This window comes from Podarcis bocagei, assembly GCF_964188305.1.
Source record: "Podarcis bocagei genome assembly, chromosome: 4".
In the NCBI taxonomy this organism is placed as follows: Eukaryota; Metazoa; Chordata; class Lepidosauria; order Squamata; family Lacertidae; genus Podarcis; species Podarcis bocagei.
Window position 1 is genome coordinate 14,644,301 of NC_138128.1, and position 23,036 is coordinate 14,667,336.

The window sequence follows — 23,036 nt, forward strand, 5'->3', positions numbered from 1 at the left end:
ATCTTTTTATTCCTTACTTTCTCAGGTTACTTATCTTGTTCAGCTGCTAAAACGTTCTTTTTCCGAATTCTGGTATCTCTACAGAGGTTTGTTATTCAGGAACAAAAACTTACGTCCAGTCCCTTCCTTTCTTCAATAGAAAATTCTATTGTCTCCTTTTAGTGTAAACACCTCTGTAGACAAAATACTGTTTCCGTTTTGCCGCTTTCCCAGAGAATAAGTCCTGTGCTCAGCCCAGAGTAATTTTCCACATGCGACCACTTGTAATGTCCCGAAACCCCTCTGGGGGATTGCAGTAACTTTGTATCCTCTAATCCAAAAGTCAAGTTGTTGTTTCTTTTCTTCCCGACAATTTATGTCCAAATAATGTCAATTTGTAACAGAGTTAGCCAACAAAATACTTGTAACAAAGTCCTCTTTATATTCTCAAGCTTTGACAGCTACTTTGACAGCTGTCAAAGTCTCCGTCTCTCTTCGCCAGGCTTTGCGAATCGCCCCGGTTCCCAGGGGGGGTTGCCTTTTCCCTCTCACCCTCCACTCTTCTCCTCCAGCACAATTCTTGTAATTTCGCATCGTGGAATTAATGATTTTTATCAGCGGTAAACTTCTGAATCGATCTTGGTTACCCAGTCCTTGTTTTAGAATGTTTACAGTCAGGGGGGGATTGACTTCCTTTTAAGATCGCCCCCGCTCGTGCCGAATCCGAAAAAAAATTCTTTTTTTCTCCTTTTGTGCCCGGTTTCCCAATTACTCACGGGTTGTTGTTGATAGTCCGAATTTTAAATGGAAGAAGCCAGTGCTCTCCGTCGAATGGCATGCGGCTGCGCTCGGCAGGGGAAGCGATAGACCCAAAGCACCACGCCACTCCCCGGCACCCGATCCGAAGCCTTTAAAAAGGCTCTTTCACTAGTCGGGAGGGCGCTAGCGGTGCCAGCCGGGTCCCCATGTCCACGGGCTCCGTGCCCGTGGTTTTTGAGGGTCCCCGCGTCGCCGGCGCGGTAGGACCCAGCCCCTGCCGAGCAGACTCCCTCCGGAGCTCGGAGGGAGTCCGCCATTCAGCGATGGCGCCAACCCGGAAGTCTCCTGCGACTTGACCTTAAAGCAACAGTAATATGCATATATGGCTAAACTTGAACATAAGTGGCAAAGTGGCTATCAGAAATGGGTCAATACAGCACTTGAATCTAAGACTGTCCTGTGTTCTCTCCCACAAGACCCACCTTCCTATCTTGGATCCACTGATTTCCAAGGGGTCCCCCCAAAACAGAGACACAAATGAGCTCAAATTGAATCTTGGTCACACGCTTAGCGGCACAAGGCACACCAAGGCAGGAGGAAGGGTCCTGATGATAAGAACAGTCTGATCAAAGTCCTGTTAATATATCCAGAATAGTGGGAAAGTTGGGCTGAGGACATAAACCTTAGGAAGAAGATTCAACAGTTCCAAAGACCTAAAGGTAAAGGTAAAGGGACCCCTGACCATTAGGTCCAGTCGTGACCAACTCTGGGGTTGCGGTGCTCATCTCGCTTTATTGGCCAAGGGAGCTGGCATACAGTCATGTGGCCACTAAGCCGCTTCTGGCGAACCAGAGCAGCGCACGGAAACGCCGTTTACCTTCCCGCCGGAGAGGTACCTATTTATCTACTTGTACTTTGACGAGCTTTCGAACTGCTAGGTTGGCAGGAACAGGGACTGAGCAGCGGGAGCTCACCCCGGCACGGGGATTCGAACCGCCGACCTTCTGATCGGCAAGTCCTAGGCTCTGTGGTTTAACCCACAGCACTACCCACGTCCCACTCCATAGACCTACTCCTAGCCTATCTGTTTTCTGGACAGTTCTCTCCTCCTCATCCTTATGACTTCTGACTGCTGACACTGCTGGACAGCTCCCTGCTGCTGATTAAGTCAGAACAGGACAGTGTAATGGTAGCAGACATATTATTTTCTAATGCCCCTACTTATTCACGCATGCATTTTTTGTATCTGGGCATTATCCTACTCCAACAGTAGCAGGTGCAAATGTGAGAAAGCAGTGAATCGTCCCCCATTGCATGTCTTACCACCCCTTTAGCCACTTCTTTCTGTTCCTAGTTCACTTCTAGTAAGGACCCCTGGATGGTTAAGTCCAGTTAAAGGCATCTATGGGGTGTGGCACTCATCTCACTTTTCAGGCTGAGGGAGCCGGCGTTCGTCCACAGACAGCTTTCTGGATCATGTGGCCAGCATGACTAAACCACTTCTGGCACAACGGAACACTGTGACGGAAACCAGAGCGCGCGGAAACACTGTTTACCTTCCCGCCACAGTGGTACCTATTTATCTACTTCCACTGGCATGCTTTTGAAACTGCTAGGATGGCAGGAGCTGGGACAGAACAACGGGAGCTCACCCTGTTGCAGGGATTTCCGTGTTTCCGTGTGCTCTGGTTTCCGTCACAGTGTTCCGTTGTGCCAGAAGTGGTTTAGTCATGCTGGCCACATGCCGACCTTCTGATCAGCAAGCCCAAGAGGCTGAGTGGTTTAGACTACATCACCACTTGCGCCCCTCTTTCCTGGAACCAGGAAAGAGAAAAGTGGTTTGAGCAACTAACTGCAGAGATATATGGAGGGGAAGAAATCATCCACACAGGTGAGTGAGGATGAACCCTCGCCCCTCTTTTACTTTAAAAATAAGAACCCCTCACCACCATTTTATGATCAAGAGGCAGCCACACAAATGATGCCCCCATCACAATGGCTTTTACTTTCAAGGATGTGACCAGCATATCAAGGAAGGCCTGAAAGAGCTACTGGCTTTGAACATTCTTTTTTGAAAGGATTCTGGAGAAATATTAACAAAATGAATCAAAATAAATGACAAATGCTTCAGTCAACAAGCATTTCATAAACACACACCATGCTGCGGTGAGATTAGATCCAAATAAAGTGTTCCTCAGGACTGAAATACTCATTCAGACCTTATTAACCAGACAGAACTCAAGGTCTCCTGAGCTGCATACAGAAAATGAAGATTCCTTAAAGCTGTTTGTTCATTTCATCAAGCACAAAAAAAGACTGGGAAAAGGTGTCTAGAGGTATTTCCAAAAATCAGAAAATGATAATAACCTTTCCAGAGTCTTGTGTCTCCATTCTTGTTTATTAGCATTAATCCTCTGAAGCACCCAACTGAAATAAAACTAGATTGTAGCATCTGGGCTACCTCCTCCATTGCTGGATGAGGCACCTGAATTTGTATAGCGTAAATCACATTTGGTACAATTTTTCATTTTATATGTTGCTTGGAATAATAGAGATGAGATCCCCCCCCCCCGCCGGATGACAACTACTTCCTAACAAGGTTCGTCTTTTGAATTCAGAATAGGATAAAAGTACCAGCAACATTTTACTCCACCCGCTAAGTCATTCATTCATTGAACCAACACAGGGAAAAAGCTCCTTTGATGGATTCATATCCAGAGTGATCCACAACACTTTATGAACGTCAATGGCTCATGCCCATCTGATTTCATTTTGGGCCACATCTGCATCATACATTTAAAGCACTCCTGTATCACTTTAAACAGTCATGTTGTTGTTGTTTAGTCATTTAGTAGTGTCCGACTCTTTGTGATCCCATGGACCAGAGCACGCCAGGCACTCCTGTCTTCCACTACCTCCCGCAGTTTGGTCAAACTCATGTTGGGAGCTTCAAGAACACTGTCCAACCATCTCATCCTCTGTCGTCCCCTTCTCCTTGTGCCCTCTATCTTTCCCAACATCAGGGTCTTTTCCAGGGAGTCTTCTCTTCTCATGAGGTTGCTAAGACATGGCTTCCCCAAAAGAATCCTGTGACCTGAAGTTTGTTAAGGGTGCTCTTTAGTTGTTAGGAAACCTCTTTTGCCCTTACAGAGCTATAACTCACAGAGTGCTTTAACATTCGTTCCCTCTTTCCGGGGAATTGTAGCTCTATGAGGGGAAGAGGGGTCTCCCAGCCACTCTCAGTACCCTCAGTTCTCCCAGGTTCTTTGGGAAAAGCCATGAATGTTTGAAGTGGTATGATGTAGCTTTAAATATATGCTATGCAGTGGCGTAGCGTGGGTTGTCAGCACCCGGGGCAAGGCAAGTAATTTGTGCCCCCTAACCCGTGGATTTGCGCCCCCTAACCCTAACCCCAGATGTTGTGCCCGGTGTGGCCGGCCCCCCCTGCACCCCCCACGCTACGCCACTGATGCTATGGTTGTGGTTTTGGCTTCCCTATGGAAGTCAACCGCTGAAATGTGTACAAGGGCAACTCTATTGCTGTTCACGCTAATGGGGGATAGGATAATCTATTTGTTTGGGGAATTTCAGTCTAAACCTTCTGTATGACAGATCCCAGGGTAGGGAAAGTATAAGCATTAAAATGCACAACCTGCAGAAAATTGACCAAAAAGAATCAAAACTATAAATGAACACAATGATAAGAGCAGCTAAAAAGAATACACTAAGACTTCAAAACTACTAAAAACTGCAGACCACACTTCTTCCAGTCAATCAGTAAGTACTATACTATCCCACAAGTGCCTGATCAAAGATTTTTAAGTTTGTGTAGAAGTTTGTTTACATGTCAACATTGTATACTGTTCCTGAAGAATGAACTTCAGTTCCAAAATACACTGAGCTACAACAGATGTTCATCGTTGGCCGTCTTGAGAACTGGTTTCCCCTTCTGCATTCTTTTTTCATCCTTGGAGATGGCAAGTGTGGTATGCCTTCCTCAGGAGGCTACAGAACACACATTTACAGAAGTGCTTGCCTTTTCTCTGTGCAAATTCTGCTTAACACATTGCAATGGAAGAATTCCACTGGAGGCAGCTGGAGGATGGATGGAGGCTAACAGATTGAGGTTGAATCCTGACAAGACAGAAGTACTGTTTTGGGGGGGGCAGGCAGGTGTGGAGGCCACCTGGTGGTCCAGGTGCACAGCCTGGGAGTCATTTTGGACTCACAGCTGTCCATGGAGGCACGGGTCGATTCTGTGTCCAGGGCAGCTGTCTACCAGCTCCATCTGGTATGCAGGCTGAGACCCTACCTGCCCGCAGACTGTGTCACTAGAGTGGTGCATGCTCTGGTTATCTCCTGCTTGGACTACTGCAATGTGCTCTACATGGGGCTACCTTTGAAGATGGGTATGTCCAGCAAATTCCAGGTGTATGACAAGACTAGAGGACCCCATATTCTAATTCAGTAGGGCTATTCCTTGTTTTCTTATAATGAAAAAACAAGAATCCACCTATGGGTGAAGGTGTTCTTCAGACACTGCAGGCCAAATCCAGACAGGGCTCTAACACTAAATACTAGTATCCCCCAGGCACAGTTGCAATGGCCTGTATAACTTGCACCATCTTTCTTGACAGCCCCGCATAGAGCACCTTGGAAAAAATATAGACTAGAGGCAAGATCTTGATGGTGTTGGAATTACTGATGGTGCTGGAAGACAACAGAGCAACCATCTATTATTCATGGGCCTTTGATACCAGCTTCTCTGTTAAAATATGCTGCGCTCTTTGATCAGCCAACTCCTGAGTTTGAGATGAAAACAGGATTTCACCAGGAAAACTGTCGCTTTCATTGATCTTCAGGAAGGATGAGTGCTCCTCATGCCAAAAATAAAATCAAAATGTCCAAATTCTACGGCCCAAATTCTTTACTAACTAAGAATAAATAATAATAAAATGAATTGATCTCATTTCTGTACCATACAGTGGTGCCCCGCAAGACGAATGCCTCACAAAACGGAAAACTCGCTAGACGAATTTCCTATGGGCTTGCTTCGCAAGACGACAATGTCTTGCCAGTTCCTGCTGGGGTTTTTTTTTCCCTCCCCCCCTTTTTCTAAGCCGCTAAGCCGCTTATCAGCTGATCCGATCAGCAGATAAGCCTCTAAAAGCCTCTAATAGCGCTAATAGCGCTAATCCGCTAATCCTTCAATGGGCTTGCTTCGCAAGACGAAAAAAACCGCTAGACGAAGAGAATCACAGAATGGATTCTTTTCGTCTTGCGAGGCACCACTGTATACACACCACAGTGCTGGCAGCCGGATGTCAGAGCATCTTACCAAACAACAACTAAGCCGCATTCACAAATATATTTCAAACCATTTTCAAAAAGGAAAAGAAAACATGAAATGCAAGGAACATACAATATTTGAAAAAAAAATGATTATAAAAGGGGGAGATAAAGAAGAAAATATAGTTATAAAAGGGGGAACGAGTGAAATTTATAAAATATTAGTAGAAATGGAGCATCAATAAGATCAATTAAAAGAGGTGTGGGAAAAGGAGGCAGATGAACAGTCAAAGCTGGGGGGAGATATGGGAGAAACACACTCAGATATTGTCTATAAGGATAAAATAAAATTACTACAATAATTACAATACAATACAATAATTACTACAAGTTAGTATGGAGACAGTACTTAACACCAGTAAGATTAAATCAAATAAACAAGGCATATTTGGTGTTATGTTGGAGGGGATGCCAGGAAACCGAGACTTATGTTCACATGTGATGGGGGTGTAAATACATACAAACTTTTTAACAAAGGGTGTTTAAGGAGATAACAGAAATCACAGTTAAAGTTGACTGAAAATCCAGAGGTAGCATCGTTATCAATTTATGATGAGGTGGAAGGTTCTCCGGCTCACCAATTTATTGACAGCTGCACGAGTTATTATAACTAGGAAGTGGAAGGGGCAAGGTGAATATAAAATGGAAGAAAGCTATAAAGAGGTGTGGGATATAGCTATTAATGATCAGTCAGCATGTGCTATTAAGTTAAGACTGGGAATATGCAGGAGAAATGATTTTGAGGAGATATGGAAGGTGTTTGTAGAATTTGTACTGTTAAAATGGAAAGGGGTCAAACCATCACAATAGCCTCGGCTCAGTATACCTGAAGGAGTGTCTCCACCTCCATCGTTCTGCCCGGACACTGAGGTCCAGCACCAAGGGCCTTCTGGCGGTTCCCTCACTGCGAGAAGTGAGGTTACAGGGAACCAGGCAGAGGGCCTTCTCAGTAGTGGTGCCCATCCTGTGGAACACCCTCCCATCAGATATGAAGGAAATAAACAACTATCTGATTTTTAGAAGACATCTGAAAGCAGCCCTGTTTAGGGAAGTTTTTTAATGTTTGATGTTTTATCATGTTTTCAATATTCTGTTGGGAGCTGCCCTGGGTGGCTGGGGAAACCCAGCCAGATGGGCGGGGTATAAATAAATTATTAGTAGTAGTAGTAGTAGTAGTAGTAGTAGTAGTAGTAGTAGTAAAATGCATAGCATTAATGCAAACGTCTGCAGAATACATCTGACTTAGAGTTGCATCCAACTAAGTCACAATCAGAGTAGACCCCTTCAGATCACTAGGTATGACTAAGTTACGTTCAGTGATCTCAGTGGATCGTCTCTGAATATGATTTAGCTGGATGGAACCCTGCCTTTTAGGTAAACCTGATTCAGATCTGTGTGTCAGTCATTTGGAGGGTACGGTGGATGTAGCTGTGTCTAAACATCTGCTGCTTTGCAGGTAGCAAAATAACAATCATCTCTCCACAAAACAAAGCCTTGAAATAGGTCCAGCATTTGCAGTAAGAAAGAGATTTCCATGAATCGCCCTGGTAACCTCAAAGCAATTTACTGATGAGTTGGAGTAAAAGCCTCCCAAACATTATTTTCCTTTGAGTCCCATTATGGTCCTTCGAAGGGAGAAATCCATCCAAGAGTTGTAAAAAGAAAAAAAAGGGGGGAGAATATAATGCAGGAAAAGAAAACTGAATATAGAACAGTCAAGGGCAATGGATATCAGTCTTCTTGGCAATGCCAAGTTAGTCGCATGACAAAGCTTAACAATGAAGGATGACAAAAATCTCTCCCTCTTTTAATTACTTCCTTTCAAATAGGAAAGAGTTGAAACAACACTGCAAGCAGACAATCATTTAAATGAATATTGGCATAAGAAAGAGAACAGCAGACGCTAACGTCCTAGTGAGATTCCCTAGGTAGGCAGAAACATGTATTTTAATATATTTCTTTTAATATGGATTAGAAGAAAGTGACAATTTCTAAAAAGAAAAGCTGCCTGACAAGAACCTAGGAGTTGTTTCTAACTAAATTATTATAAGAGTAAACCCGCTGAAATTAATGGATCTAAGTTAACCGTTTCCATTGTCTTCAGTAGTTTTGTTCTAAGCAGCGTGAACACTGGAAAGAACCTCACATACATCATAAGGAGAAGGGCCATAGCTTAATGGGAGAGTATCGGTTTTGCACAAAGAAGGTGCCAGGTTCAATTGCCAAAAAGGGCTGGGAGACCAATATATATATATGTTCTAAAACATAACAGGGCACACTTGTTAATTAAATCTCTGAAGGTCTGAAGAGCAAACCTGTTTGTGTTCAGCTGAATGTATGGAATAGCTCAGTTGCTGGAGCAGGGTCATGAGTTGGGCAAAAGATTCCTGCAATTCAGATCATTCTCATTGTCCCGTGCATGATTCTATGTGGAGGCCCCTACATGTGACGGGGAGCCCTACACGATCAGGGTCCCTGATCGTGTGGAGAGGCCAATGCACATTCTGCTAGATGGTTTGGCATGCGCATGCACGCACGCACACACACATACCAGACCTTACACCCAAGGCATAGACATCCGGCAGTGGCGCCAGTGGTGGATGTTAGGAAGTGCAATTTGGACATGGATTTACAGTCCCACTTCTTCTTTGCACTTTTCTCAAGCTAGGTAAAGGTAAAGGGACCCCTGACCATTAGGTCCAGTCGTGGCCAACTCTGGGGTTGCAGTGCTCATCATGCGTTATTGGCCGAGGGAGCCGGCGTACAGCTTCCAGGTCATGTGGCCAGCATTACTAAGCCGCTTCTGGCGAACCAGAGTAGCGCACGGAAACACTGTTTACCTTCCCGCCGGAGCGGTACCTATTTATCTACTTGCACATGATGTGCTTTCGAACTGCTAGGTTGGCAGGAGCAGGGACCGAGCAACGGGAGCTCACCCCATCACGGGGATTCAAACCGCCAACCTTCTGATCGGCAAGTCCTAGGCTCTGTGGTTTAACCCACAGTGCCACCTGCATCACTAATTAGGCTAAAGGAGCCTAATTTTGGAAGAGGGCTTGTATAAGTCTAACTAATAGATAGTGATATAAGAATTAGAGACCCCAGGTGTGTATTTTTATTATTTTAATAATTTCAAATGTTTCACTTTAATTGTATTTGACCTTTTAGAATGTATTAGACTTGTTTTTGTTTTTGTTTCATTCTGCATTTGTAAGTCTCCCCCCCCCCCAAAGCTGTGTTCCACCTCTCCTTATCTGGAAACATCAGGGCCACTCCAAGGTGATGTGGGGTGAAGATATCAGTATGGAGCCATGCATGCTTTACTTCTCATGACCTGTAACCTTTCCTTACGTAGGTGAAGCTATTTTCTGACTCTTTGTTTGCTGTGTTTGAGCTACAATGTAAGCTTTTGTTCTGAAGTGCCTTGGGGCAGACCGTCTCAACTGGCACGTTGAGTAGAGTGAGCTCTGTCCTATTGCAATAGCTATAAAAAATGCCGGGTCCCTAAATCAGGATGCTGGACTTGGAAATAGTTTCCTTGGTTCTGTGGTTTATTCAAAAGGTGGGCTGTTCCTCACCTGGGTAATGAACAAGGTGGTGTCAAGGCAAATTCTTACCACAATAGTTGAGAGCAGTCTGCAGCACAGAATGTCCGTATGTCATCTGACAACAGAAACCCCAGGAGAAGAATATAATGATGAGCAGAAAAGGAGGAAGAGCTTATCTGCTCAAGTATGCGGGATATCCATTTCCCTAGGTTAAACAAGGGGTGTTGCTTCAGCAATGATACTCTGTGTTTGTGTGTGTGTGTGTGTGTAAGTTGCTTGACGACCCTTAGGGGATAAGTGATGAATAATCTTAATAAATAATACTAATAATAAATAAGGGCATGTAAAAGGCATCATGATCACTTCCTCACACTTGAAATCCACCACATCTGGAAACACTGCAAGGCCGAAACTGCACTGCAAGGCTTCTGCTTGTTCAAAACCATGAACTGTAGAAGTCTTTTCAGAGGGTGGGAAGTAATTTGCGCCCCCTAACCCGTGGTAGGGGCAGAGAGCTGCGAGTGTGAGCGCGTGCCCACCCGATGTTGCGCCCGGTGTGGCCGGGCCCCCCTGCACCCCCCACGCTATGCCACTGGATAGATGACAGTATTTTAGGCACAGGTCCCAACTGTCAAGAGTGTGTGCAGGAGCCAGACCCTGTGACCAACAGGACTTTGCAGGACTGGGGCCTTCCTAAGTTTGTCCTGAAGAGGCAAGGAGCGGCCACACAGGTGAGGCCGGTAGGTAACTCACAGCCCCTGGTGGCAAGAGCCAGAAAGGGATATAAGGTCAGCATTTCCCTTCAGCTCTTTGCCACAGCAATACGTTCTCTGCCTTGAAGCATTTGGCTCCTTGCTTCCTGACCCTCTGACCCTTGACTTCATGACTCCCGGCTCTCTGACCCTCGGACTCTTGGCTTCCTGACTCCTGGCTTCTGGGCTCCCGTTCCTGCTCCTACCCCACCATCTTGCCCCCAGTCTCAATGTCCCCAGCTGGGACTTCGACCGCCCATGAACCAGACCATGACAGTAGCTCAATGTGTGTCCATGTTCATGCCTGGGCATGGTCACACACACCCTTTATTAGAACATAGGATCTTCAATTTTTTAATGTCTGTTTTGTCAAAGAGAAAATTAAAAAAGAAAACCCACCCACCTACCTACCTCCTTGCCCTCTCTAATATATATCGGGAATTTGAAAGAGCTTCCTAAAGGGCTTAAAGCAGCCGACCTCGAAAAATTCCCCCCGTTGCAGAGTTGCTGCCCTTTTGCAAGTCATTTCTGTTTTAAACAAAAGTAAGCCATAAAATCATCTTCAGCTTGTAATGCAGAGCTTTTCTTCAGAAACCCAGGAGGTCAAGGATATCAGACTTCCCCGTGTACGATCCATCACCAAAACAGACAGCTCACACAGGCTTTGCATTTCAATAGAACGGAGTGGTCGCAGAGGCGAAAGAGGTGCCTTTTCATTTGCCTATCAGAGTGTCCCCTCTCGCAGTATCCAGTGGGAAATGAGTCGGGAGTCAGGAATAAGCTGAGAGATGGATGGAAAGCAGGCCACAAAATGAAGGTGACTGTTTTTCAACGGCATGACAGTATATGGGTAAACAGTGGGCATTTATGAGCCAGTGTTTGAGCACAGCTTCTCGAAGCAGCCAGCAGGGCAGAGTGCGGTGGGTAGAGCAACGTTGCTTTCTGGCTTCCCACTTCTGGTGACCAAGAGGGGGAGGTCGGAGGTCAGGGCAGTGCAGGGGTGGAGCCAATCTAATGCTGCCATTGCTGAGCTATACTTCATTGTTTCCTTGCCTCTCCACCGTCATTTATCACAATGGGAAGCCAGCTAAGCAACAACAGACCCCCCCCCCCAGCTCTGCCATGCTGGCTGCAACTGACAGCAGCTAAAAGGCACACGCAACAAATGAAAGACACAGCAGAATATCCGGTGCCTTTAACTAGCTTCCTGTCCCACAAATGGCACCAGTGCAGTCATTTGCAGGGCTCTAGTACTGTCTTCTCCTGCCACCATGCAACTGTGATATGGAGAAGGGAACTGTAGATACGTCACAGAATGACTTCGTTCTACTTGCAAGGAATTAGATCAAGCCATGGTGGCAGAGGTACAAGTGACTGTTATATATGACATGGGGTTACACTGCTGTTTGAACTGCTTGCCAACCTGCCTAGCACACCCAGGCCTTGCCAAAATGCCCCAACCCCTAGATATTGTCAAACACCCCAGTCCTCATCCCCAAGCCCCTTAGATCAGGGGTGGGGTTTTCTGGCTCCCAGAGGCCGGTGGGAGTTCCTGCTCACCTGTCAAAATTCCAACATCCTGCTCACCTTGTCAAAGTTGAAACGTGGAGTGCAGGAAGGCTTGCAAAACCTGCCTCACGATGATCCTTTCAAACTTTTGCAATCCTATCCTGCTGCTTCACTGCACCCTAATTTGGCACTCCTTTGTACCTATGTGAACCTGAACATCTCTTTGCGCCCACATAGTCTTCTCTCCCTTTCCCTTTCTACTCAAGAGCATTTCTTTCCCCCTAACACCCCACAACACTTTATTTCTCTACCTAAGAGCACCCCCACAACCTTCTCTCACTTTGTGCCTCTACACAACAGAGTATCTTCCTCTGTCCCCAGGGCCAGATTTAGGTTTGATGAGGCTCTAAGCTACTGATGAGGCCCTTTATATGTCCAGCTGTCCTTTGTCAACAACAAATTGTTGCTGTTTTTTGTGTTGAATATATGCTATATGGTAATTTATGGACCTAAGAGGTGTCTAAAGCCATTTGCGCATAACAAATAGGAGCCTACACAACACAAAACACTGTTGCTGTATGCAGATTTTATTTCATTTGTTTATCTTATATTTTCAAAATGTACATCCAGGTTTTTTTCCCTTTTTTTGGGGGGGGGCCCAAGAGAGCGGGGCCCTAAGCTATAGATTGTTTAGCTTATACATAAATCTGGCACTGTCTCTCCCACGCCATAGATATTTTTCTCCTTCCCACTCTAGAGGGAGCATAGGGGTTCAAAAAAGGGGGTCCTGTTGGAGGTTGAAGGGGTGAGGTTTAAAGGATGGAAAGTTTTGGTGCAGCTGCTTGAGCAAACTACTGAGTTCTCTCCCCTCCCCCACTGCCATGGAAGAGAGGAAGAGAGCTAGTGGAGGAGAGAGAGTTTGGCGGGGAATAAGAAGGTAGCCAATCTCTGACCACAGCAGCCCTTTGCTGCCAGAATGGATTGCTCAAGAGGAGAGCACCCCATGCAGGCGCTGAAAACTACAGCATGATGACATTCTTAGGAAAATATTATATAGTAAGATCAAAAATAAAAACATGGAACATGGGAATAGGATCCATTGATTCCAGTGAGATTTATTCTCACGTGAAGACCACACACAGCAGAAATTAGAGGGTAGGATTCATGAACAGCACAGAACTCTGTCTTTCTACTCTCCTGCTTCCCTAGATGAACTGCCTGCTACCTGTTTTTCAAAGCTCCCTCATTATGGTGGGTTTGAAGGGGAGAGGCGGAAAGTGCTCCTTGCTGTGAAGAGATCTGCTCCACATGCCTAAAGGGGTTTCCTGATTCATCACTGCTGTGTTTCGTATCACAGAGTTGACAAAGCTATGGTGGTGTTTAGGGATGTCATGAGATCTCAATAGTTCAAATGTGAACTGCTCTGATTGATTGCTCCTGGAAGTGAATCAGGGCCATACTTACCCCAGTCCCAAGGCTGCCTTCCTTATCACTGAAGCCACCATTCTGCTGGCTCAGGAAACTTACCTGAGGCAATGGAAATGTGAAAGCAGTGCCAGTTGAGGTGGTAGTTGCAGAAAATATATTAAGTTGGGCTCCCCCCCCCCTTGAGACCTGTTGAATCTTTGATGATTATTTAAAATTGGATTGCTAAAATCTGACATAGCAAAAAAAAAGGGGGGGTTGCAGTTCCCCTGGCAGTATCTATTGAGCTCATAATGAGTCAGGGCAGAAATGATAAGTGATGGCTGTTATTTCTTAAATCACCAGACTGTAGAAGTGGTAAGAAAAAAATGAGCTGTGATTTCTTTTCAAGATTCTCATGATAAGAGTTACCCAGCAAGATTAACCGTGAGCCACAGAACAAGAAATCAGAAATATTATAGGCCAGTAAATATGTTTCCTCTCACATCACAGAGACAATTTCAACTTGTTAAATGGAAAACTGATCATAGATAAATCTAGATATATAGATATATAGATGTTATAGATATAGATATAGATATAGATATAGATATAGATATAGATATAGATATAGATATAGATATAGATATAGATATAGATATAGATATGACACACCTCCTGATTAATCAGGACCCCATCCCTATTAGCACATATATAATATTCTCATATAAATATTTTCATCTGTCCATTTTTACTTGTCTTTATAACAATGTTTTACTTTTTTATGATCCTGTTTTATGTTTCTATGCTATTTTTCCTGCACATTTGGGGATATTTAAATCACAAGTTATTTAGGAATGCTTATAAACAAACAAATTTGCACTGACTCACTGGATTGATGCATTGCAATGGGCCACACATTTCTGAGCATGCTCATAAGCAACTAGGTGTTAAGAATGAGGCCTACCAGGTCTCCAAACCCTCCAAGTATCCCTATTTTCCAGGGACTTCCCTGGTTTAGAGAAGCCATCCCAGTTCTGATTTGATCCTGGGATGTCCCGCTTTTCCTTAGGATGCCCCTCTTTGCACTGGAGAAATGTTGGAGGGCCTGGAGCTATCCAACCCCTGAGCCATCTCAAGGCAATCCTGTATAGGGAAGGTTTTTTAACAAATGTTAAATGATGTTTTCATATACTTTGGAAGCTGCCTAGAGAGCTGGGGCAACCCAACAAGATGTGTGAGATATAAATAGTAAAGTTATCATTATGGAATGGGATGTCCTTATTTTCATTGAAGAAATGTTGGAGAGTATGGTGTTTCTGAAATCACCAACCAGCCTGCCTTGCATGTGGTCTCCACAGCTCAAGTGTAAGTTAAATTCAGGAAATGGAGAGGGGAGCAGTGCTGGCGTTGAGTCCATTATGGCCTCAGCCTGAAATTCAACACAGAGATATGGGTTTTAATCATAATGGTGTTAGGGAGAACTCTTGAATTCATCACTACAAATTCCCCCTTTCCCAGTTTTTGGCAGCAACAAATGGATACTTGATCCGCTGAGCCGGAGAAAACATGTGTTGTGTTGGCTCACTGACTTTGTCAGTGTCTTGTGGATTATTTATCATGGCTCTATCTCTCTCTCTCTCTCTCTCTCTCTCTCTCTCTCTCTCTCTCTCTCTCTCTCTCTGTGTGTGTGTGTGTGTGTGTGTGTGTGAATGATTTATATACTGCTTCACCATCAATACATATAGGCAGTTTACAAAATACATATGTTAAGGGGACTGTAGGTTGAGTGGTTAATGTGCATAACTAGCCATTGCGCACATTCACCCATTTTCATGGATAATGTGACATAATCCTTCTGTGAAATGTGAAATGCACATCTCACAGGCTTGGGAAATCTGCATGTATGGACTGAATTTTGTACATTCTCTGGCCACTGTGCATAATCCCCAACTGACTTTGGATAATGTGCATATTTTGACATCATTTTTGTACATTCTCAGGTTGTGTATATGTGCATTATGCACATTCTTGTGTCACCATACATAGTCCAAAAAAAATTATGATTTTTTCCCTTCTATTTCTTGTTCAGAAGTGTGCAATCTGCTCTCCTCAGGCCCACTGTCTAATCTTACATGGTCCACAACATGCCCTCCTGCTGGATCAGCCAAGCAGTAAGAAAAAAGGGGAAGGGAGAACTAAGTAAAATTCAACTGTTTTCTGCAGTGCAACAACCTTTTCACCACTCTCAGATGTTCCCTAGTGAGATGAGCAGCACAAGAGGATTCTCCAGGCAGTATGTATGTATGCACGCGCACACACACATACGTTGGGGGAGGTGAATAGACTGTATGCTGAGACCCTTCTATTCCCTGGATCCAACAAGTGTTAAAATATAAGCCAGACCAGTTTCCTGATGAGGTGATCCCCTGGGTAATGGGCCACTAAGGGGAACAAAGGAAGTGGATCTGTGTGAGATGGAAATGAGTGCTCCCCATCCCTCAGCTGGCTGGCACTTAGAAAAAGACAATGGCAAGAGCTGAGAGTTAAGTTATGTGAGCTACAGTAGAAGCAAAGCAGCAAAAAGGCAGAGAGAGAGAGAGAGAGAGAGAGAGAGAGAGAGAGAGAGAGAGAGAGATATGTTTGGTTTCTGTTTGAATCCAAGGTTCCGGCTATGGGAGAAACAAGACCCTCTTGGAGCATTAATGCTGTGAATCCCTCCATTGTAGGCTATGGTTGTATATACGTGTAAATAAACCATATATCATAAAGACACCACAGTCCCCGCTGTGCCTCACTTCCAAAGGAAACACGAATCCTGGGTAAGTGCCAGGAACCCCTGGAATATCACACCACTCACAGATTGGGGTGGCATGCAGCAATGCGCACACACACACACATTCAGAGGCTTCTTCCCACAACTCAAGTCTGTGATGGATGGATAGGCAGATAGACAGACAGATTATATAGGCATTATGAAAGAAATTACAGGTATTTGATTGTCCGCTCCACCTAATAGATTAGGATTGTATCAGGTGGGTGCTCTTTGAATAGAATTGCAGCACAATATACTCACACAAATCAGGAACTGGAAACATATGCTAAGCAGAAAGAGGATCTTGCATACCAACAACAAAAGTGAATTGTAAATTATTGCACAACATAGCCCTAGAGGTTCCAAGTCAATATTTAATTGCTCTGAGAAAACAATGAAGACACCAGGTAGGCTATGCGAAAGTAATCTGATACAAATCATAGCAGGGTCTGGTCATTGAACATTGTGTCACACACAGCTATTAGATTGTACTGTTCCCTGTGCAAGTGGAAAGGAGAGGACTGTCAGGCGAAGCAACAAAAATTATACCATGTTTCAAGGACTGGAGTTAGATTGCATTCAAAGCCAGAGATGAGCAGGAATACCAAAGCAAGTCAAATTCATTTTCTTGACAGTGCATCATTTTTTTTAATCGCCAGGTAAAAGCAGCAGATTGATGCTCCCCACTCTCTGGGAGTTAATAACAGGGAATTAAGTGGAGCAGCCAGAAAGACGGGTTCTGAAGAAATTAACTTATGATAGAGCAAAAAGAGTCTTCTCTTAGGGCTAAGGTAATTCACAGGCGAACCACAGTTTATAAACCTGTGTGGCAAACCACAGTTTCTAAAACACACCATCTCTTGCTCAAACTCTTCTGAGTCTTTATGGGTAGATGCTCCTCTCATGCTTCCATAAAAAAGGTGATAACACCGTCAGATGCTAGAATTAAACATGCATTACAATGTGCTTCTGCAATATTCAGAATAAAACAACCTCTCTCTTTGCCAAAATCTACAACAGCTAAAAACACCCTGAAAGCTCCAGACTAAAGCATAAAAGATCTTAACTCTTCTAACCTTTTGCAAACATCAGCTAACTAAAACACGACTTTTCATTGAAATGTATTTTACCTGTGTGATAGAAAACAACACTAGCACAATACTTTCCCCCCCTCCAAGCACAGAGCTTCAAAATACCTGTTCCCTCACAAGCTTATTTTATCTGGAATTTTTTTTTAAACTAATACACTTTCCACTTAAAAGGCACCAGACTAAATTCAAAATATGAGAAGGTGGAAATTGGCAGTGAATAACATTTCCCAAACAATCTTACTATCCAAAAGTCCGAAGGAACACAATAACCCTGTCAGCACAATATCCAGACGTTTGTCACATCACAAACAGAAACAACTGCGTCTCAGTCAGTGCTTGCCATTTACCGTAGATCCCTCTGCACGACTAATTACTGTAATGCAGGATGAGTGCAAGCGACAAAGCAGCGTATCATTCTGAACATCTGCACTCTGCTTCTGTCATCAAAGAGGAGTATAATTACAGGTTAGGCTGCACAATAACAAATTTGAAATCCACTGAATGCAATCCTTTCCTCTTTTAAAAATAAGAAGCCTCTCCTTTTTTTTAAGGCAGAAGAATCTGCAAATTGTCTTCTAATTGATAGAAAGAGTATCGCACAAGGCAAGAACTATTTAAAATCTGAATCTTTCTTACCAAGTACCCCAAGCCGGTAGTTGACGGTGATGACTATCACATTGCCATAGCTTGCCAGCACACTGCCATCATATAAATTTCCAGTGCCTTCCATGTAGGACCCTCCGTGAATATACACCATCACAGGTTTGGGCCCCCCACTATCTCGAATGTCTGGAAGAAAAATATTGAGAAGTATGTTATCCCGAGAACATTGTGATGCACATGAAAGTCTTAGTTTGTTTCCTTTCTACCCCAAGCTGTTATTTATTTATTTTTTTGAAAAGTGTTTCCCAAGCAACGTATGTGAATTATGACATCTTGTACAACATCTATCTCTGTAATGCCTAATAAAGGTTTGGAGATACGAATTATGACATCGTTCCCTAGCAGCACATATGAAACACTACATTGTCACCAGGTGTCATTGAAGAGGAATTTTGAGCACACACAAAAAATATGACGGCCACCACTGGGTCACATGAAAGTCACAAAAGCTTATGGCTCACGTCTCTCCCAGTTTGGGAGCACCTGCGATCCTTTTCAAATGAGGTTTAGCATTTCTATGGATTGTGTGGGTTTCCTTTCGTATGGCCATTAGATTAACCGTGGCAGTACGATGATAAATCTAAAAGCTGAATGTCTACTTTTGGTTTGACTTTCTTCTGTAATGTTTTATTCTGGTTTGTTTCATTTGATGTTTTAATGTAGGTTGTAAACCGCTTTCAGATTTTTTTTTCTTTAAAATTTAAAGCAGTATAAAAATAAAAACAGCAGCAGCAACAACAAAAAGCTGTCTGAGAGGCTGAAGAATCCTTGCTCTCTAAATGTCAAAACCAGGGGGTTGTGTATCAGGATATTTGGGGGTTCTGTGGTCTGATGTTTTTAGGGGGCTACTATTAGGATGCATATTCTGAAGTGTAGAAAAACTGCCTCACCCCACAAAAAAAGCAGGCCATTTCTCTCGCAGCCCCAGTGATGCCACTGTATTCTGCTCTGGTCAGACCTCACCTGGAGTACTGTGTCCAGTTCTGGGCACCACAGTTCAAGAAGGACACTGACAAACTGGAACGTGTCCAGAGGAGGGCAACCAAAATGGTCAAAGGCCTGGAAACGATGCCTTATGAGGAACGGCTAAGGGAGCTGGGCATGTTTAGCCTGGAGAAGAGGAGGTTAAGGGGTGATATGATAGCCATGTTCAAATATATAAAAGGATGTCACATAGAGGAGGGAGAAAGGTTGTTTTCTGCTGCTCCAGAGAAGCGGACACGGAGCAATGGATCCAAACTACAAGAAAGACGATTCCACCTAAACATTAGGAAGAACTTCCTGACAGTAAGAGCTGTTCGACAGTGGAATTTGCTGCCAAGGAGTGTTGTGGAGTCTCCTACTTTGGAGGTCTTTAAGCAGAGGCTTGACAACCATATGTCAGGAGTGCTCTGACGGTGTTTCCTGCTTGGCAGGGGGTTGGACTCGATGGCCCTTGTGGTCTATTCCAACTCTCTGATTCTATGATTCTATGATTGAGGTGAAGAAGATTGGTAAAGAATCGGACATAATTACAGGAGAGAGGTCTTAGCACATGAATTCTAATGATGGGACATCTATTGTTGGAGGCAGAACAGTTCCAGCTCAGAAATATCTTCTGAGAAATGTGGCCCAGTTAATATTTACAGCACAGTACATAGTACAGTTTACATTAGAGGCCAATTCAGTACTGAAAACTGAGCATTTCCTACTTACATTAAAGTAAGCAATTACTGGTGGTTTGAGTTAATTAATTAATGGAGTGTTATGCTTATTAACTCATCACTGGTAACACCCCAGATAAAAGTAAAGGTAAAGTGACCCCTGACAGTTAAGTCCAGTCACGGACGACTGGGGTGTGGTGCTCATCTCGCTTTACAGGCCGAGGGAGCAAGCGTTTTTCTGATCCGCAGACAGTTTTTGTGAGTGATGTGGTCAGCATGACTAAGCTGCTTCTGGCTCAATGGAACATTGACACCAGAGCAGCGCACAGAAACGCCGTTTACCTTCCTGTCGGAGTGGTACTTATTAAGCTACTTGCACTTTTGGGTGTGCTTTCACTTTGGCAGGAGCTGGGACCGAGCAACAGGAGCTCACCCTGTCGCGGGGATTCGAACCGCCAACCTTTTGATCAGCAAGCCCAAGGCTCAGTGGTTTAGACCACAGCGCCACCTGTGTCCCTAACACTCCAGGGCTACCCTTGAAGTCGGTTTGGACACTGCAGTTGGTACAGTGTGCCATGCTCCAACTAGTCATGTGAACCATGAGGAGAGATGATGATGATAATAATAATAATAATTATTATTATTATTATTATTATTATTATTATTATTATTATTATTTATTTATTTACAGTGGTGCCCCGCAAGACGAATGCCTCGCAAGACAAAAAACTCGCTAGACGAAAGGGTTTTTCGGTTTTGCGTTGCTTCGCTAGACGAATTTCCCTATGGTCTTGCTTCGCAAGACGGAAACGTCTTACGCTTTTTTTTAAAGCCGCTTGAAGAGGCGCAGTTGCGACGGACCGTGCTTCGCAAGACGAAAAGACTCACGAAACGAATTCTTTTCGTCTTGCGAGGCACCACTGTATACCCCGCCCATCTGGCTGGGTTTCCCCAACCATTCTGGGTGACTTCCAACAAAATATCAAAATACAATAGTCTGTTAAACATTGAATGCTTCCCTAAACAGGGCTGCCTTCAGATGTCTTTTAAAAGTCTGGTAGTTGTTTATCTCTTTGACATCTGATGGGAGGGCGTTCCACAGGGCAGGTGCCCCTACCGAGAAGGCCCTCTGCCTGGATCCCTGTAACTTGGCTTCTCGCAGCAAGGGAACTGCCAGAAGGCCCTCTGCACTAGACCTCAGTGTCCGGGCAGAACGATCACATTGTTCTGGTTTCGAAGGCTCTGTCAGTGTGCTACCAAGCCGAATTCAAGGTCTTGCTATTTGCATATTATGCCCTGTAAAATTTGGGGTCCGAAGAACCTGAGTGACCACCTTCCATGCTACCACTTGACTTAGCTTTTACAATCAGCAGGTGATACGCTGCCCATGGCCCTGTCCTGGGCAGAAATCAGGATGGCAACGACAGGGCACAGGGCAGTATAACAGTTACATGCACCTCTGTTTATCCAGACATTTGGTTCTTCATTCTTCTATGCCAGGAGTGTGGTCCCTTATTTAAACATGTGTTTGCTGTGCTATATTGTATGATGATGCATTGATCTTCCATTTTTTTTTTTGTTTAATGATTTATTGTTGATGGTTGTTTTAACGATGTATTATGTGAAGCTGTTGCGCGCTCCAGAATATAAGAACAGTGGGAAAGATAGGTTTTTATTTCTCTAAATTGCTTATTTTTCTGATCTAAAGTTCTGCTCTCATTTCCACGTTTAAAAAAAGAAAATTAAAGTCCTCATATGAATTGTTCAGCACTGTAATGCAAAGTTCTCTAAATGTAAACGTTTGTTTGCAGTGTTGCCTAATAGACACCTTTTCTTTGCAAAGCAATTATCCCTAAAATAATGCATCTGTAAGTTGTTTTCACTAATATATGCATATTTGTGGACACTTTACTCCAGCGCATGCATTTTTGCACATGTTACTGGAGAACTGCATTGCAAAATTCAGAGAAGTATGGATTTTGAAGGATGGTTGTGTTTTGGTTCTTGTTTTAAATCACTGATAGATTGGTTGGGATACAAAGACAGATAATGCTCCACATTCATGTTTCAAGCTTAATTTCAGAAGGGCACTTTGCTTGCCTATGGCATGTTTGCATCCAAGCCTCACAATGAGGCAGGCGGCTTATGGATTAGTCCTCGTTCCTTCCAAGCACAGCTATTGGTGGCTATTTACCCAAAGCATAGTATTCTGAATTTATTTATTTATTTGCTTCCTTCTACATATGCAAAAGTGAAGGAAGAAATAATAAAATATTAATATGGGGATCGCTAAATGGCTGTTCGCAGCAGAAACTGTACGTGGCTAATTGTATGCTTGGAAATTGTTTAAGAATTCATTTTTAATTAAAGTCACAGAGCACCAACTGTGAATAGTAATGAAATTTCGGTGGCAAAAACATGTACATATATGCTCACATAAACTGGGGTAATTCAAGGGAAATTGGGACACACACACACACACACACACACACACACACACACACAGCCATACATTCCAATATAAAGCAAAGTTCAAGGTATAAAGGATTTTTTTGAATAAATTCAGCCTACATAATGCCTTTTTTATGACTTCCTTCTGAATATTATGCTCCGAAAGGTTAAGGACAAGCAGTACTGCAAACTCCTCTCAATTTATCCACATGCCACGGCAGATAAGAATAGAGATGATATAAATTTTCTCCACACTGCACTGTCAAAGATCTCAGCACTGACCTACAGGAAATCCACTTCTTTTGTGAACCATGAGATGTTTTTTTCCTCCCTCTCAGTAAGTGTGAACATTTACTCTCAGTCTTGCATTTCCCCAGTACTTTGGCAGGAGATGTAGGCAGCATTCATATGTTATTGAGCCCTTGGGCTCCTGTGGTGTTATGTCGGAATAGACTTTGCGAGTTTAATCCCTGCCTTGCCACTCCCAAAGGACTTTAAGGATGCTCTGGAAAATTCCATTCCATCTTTTTCCCCCCTGAGTTTTTGAAGCTCCAAATTGTTCAGTCTTGTTTCTGAAGTGGCAAGAAAGCACTAAGAACAGCCCCTTGTTCTGCCTCCACTGCTAGAGGCAAAGTGCCTCTGAATATCAATTGCTGGAAATCACAAATGAGGAGAGGGCTGTTGCACTCAGGTCCTGCAACAGCCATAGGCCATTGGTTGACCATCATGGGAACAGGATCCTGGACTAGACTGGCCTTTGCCTGATCCAGGAGGGCTCTTCTATGTTCTAGTGTTGTTGTTGTTGTTGTTGTTGTTGCTGTTGCTTGGGGGAGAAGACCCCCTTCACATGTCCGGTTTACAAACACACATTGACAAAACACCACACAAAAGCAAACTGCAATTGTGCATAAGTTCACATTAAGTTTGGGCTTAATGTATTGAGGCACCTGTGTACATTGGTAACCAGCTAACAGGGAAATGCAAATTAATTGGATTAACTGATACTTGTTGCAAAGAACATGGAATTCAGGAGGAGGAGCAGGGGTGGATGGAAAACAACTCGTTCCAAAAGA

The 23,036-nt window shown here is 43.8% G+C and overlaps 1 protein-coding gene across 9 annotated transcripts in view; it reads right to left on the bottom strand.

Moving 5' to 3' along the window:
• Positions 1 to 23,036, bottom strand: part of NLGN1 (neuroligin 1) — a 648,973-nt gene that overhangs the window by 271,589 nt on the left and 354,348 nt on the right. For all 9 annotated transcript variants that reach the window (XM_081190128.1, XM_081190131.1, XM_081190135.1 and 6 more), the window contains one exon: positions 17,843 to 17,995. In XM_081190128.1, coding sequence (XP_081046254.1) covers positions 17,843 to 17,995 — 153 coding nt within the window. The remainder of the gene's footprint in view (positions 1 to 17,842; positions 17,996 to 23,036) is intronic.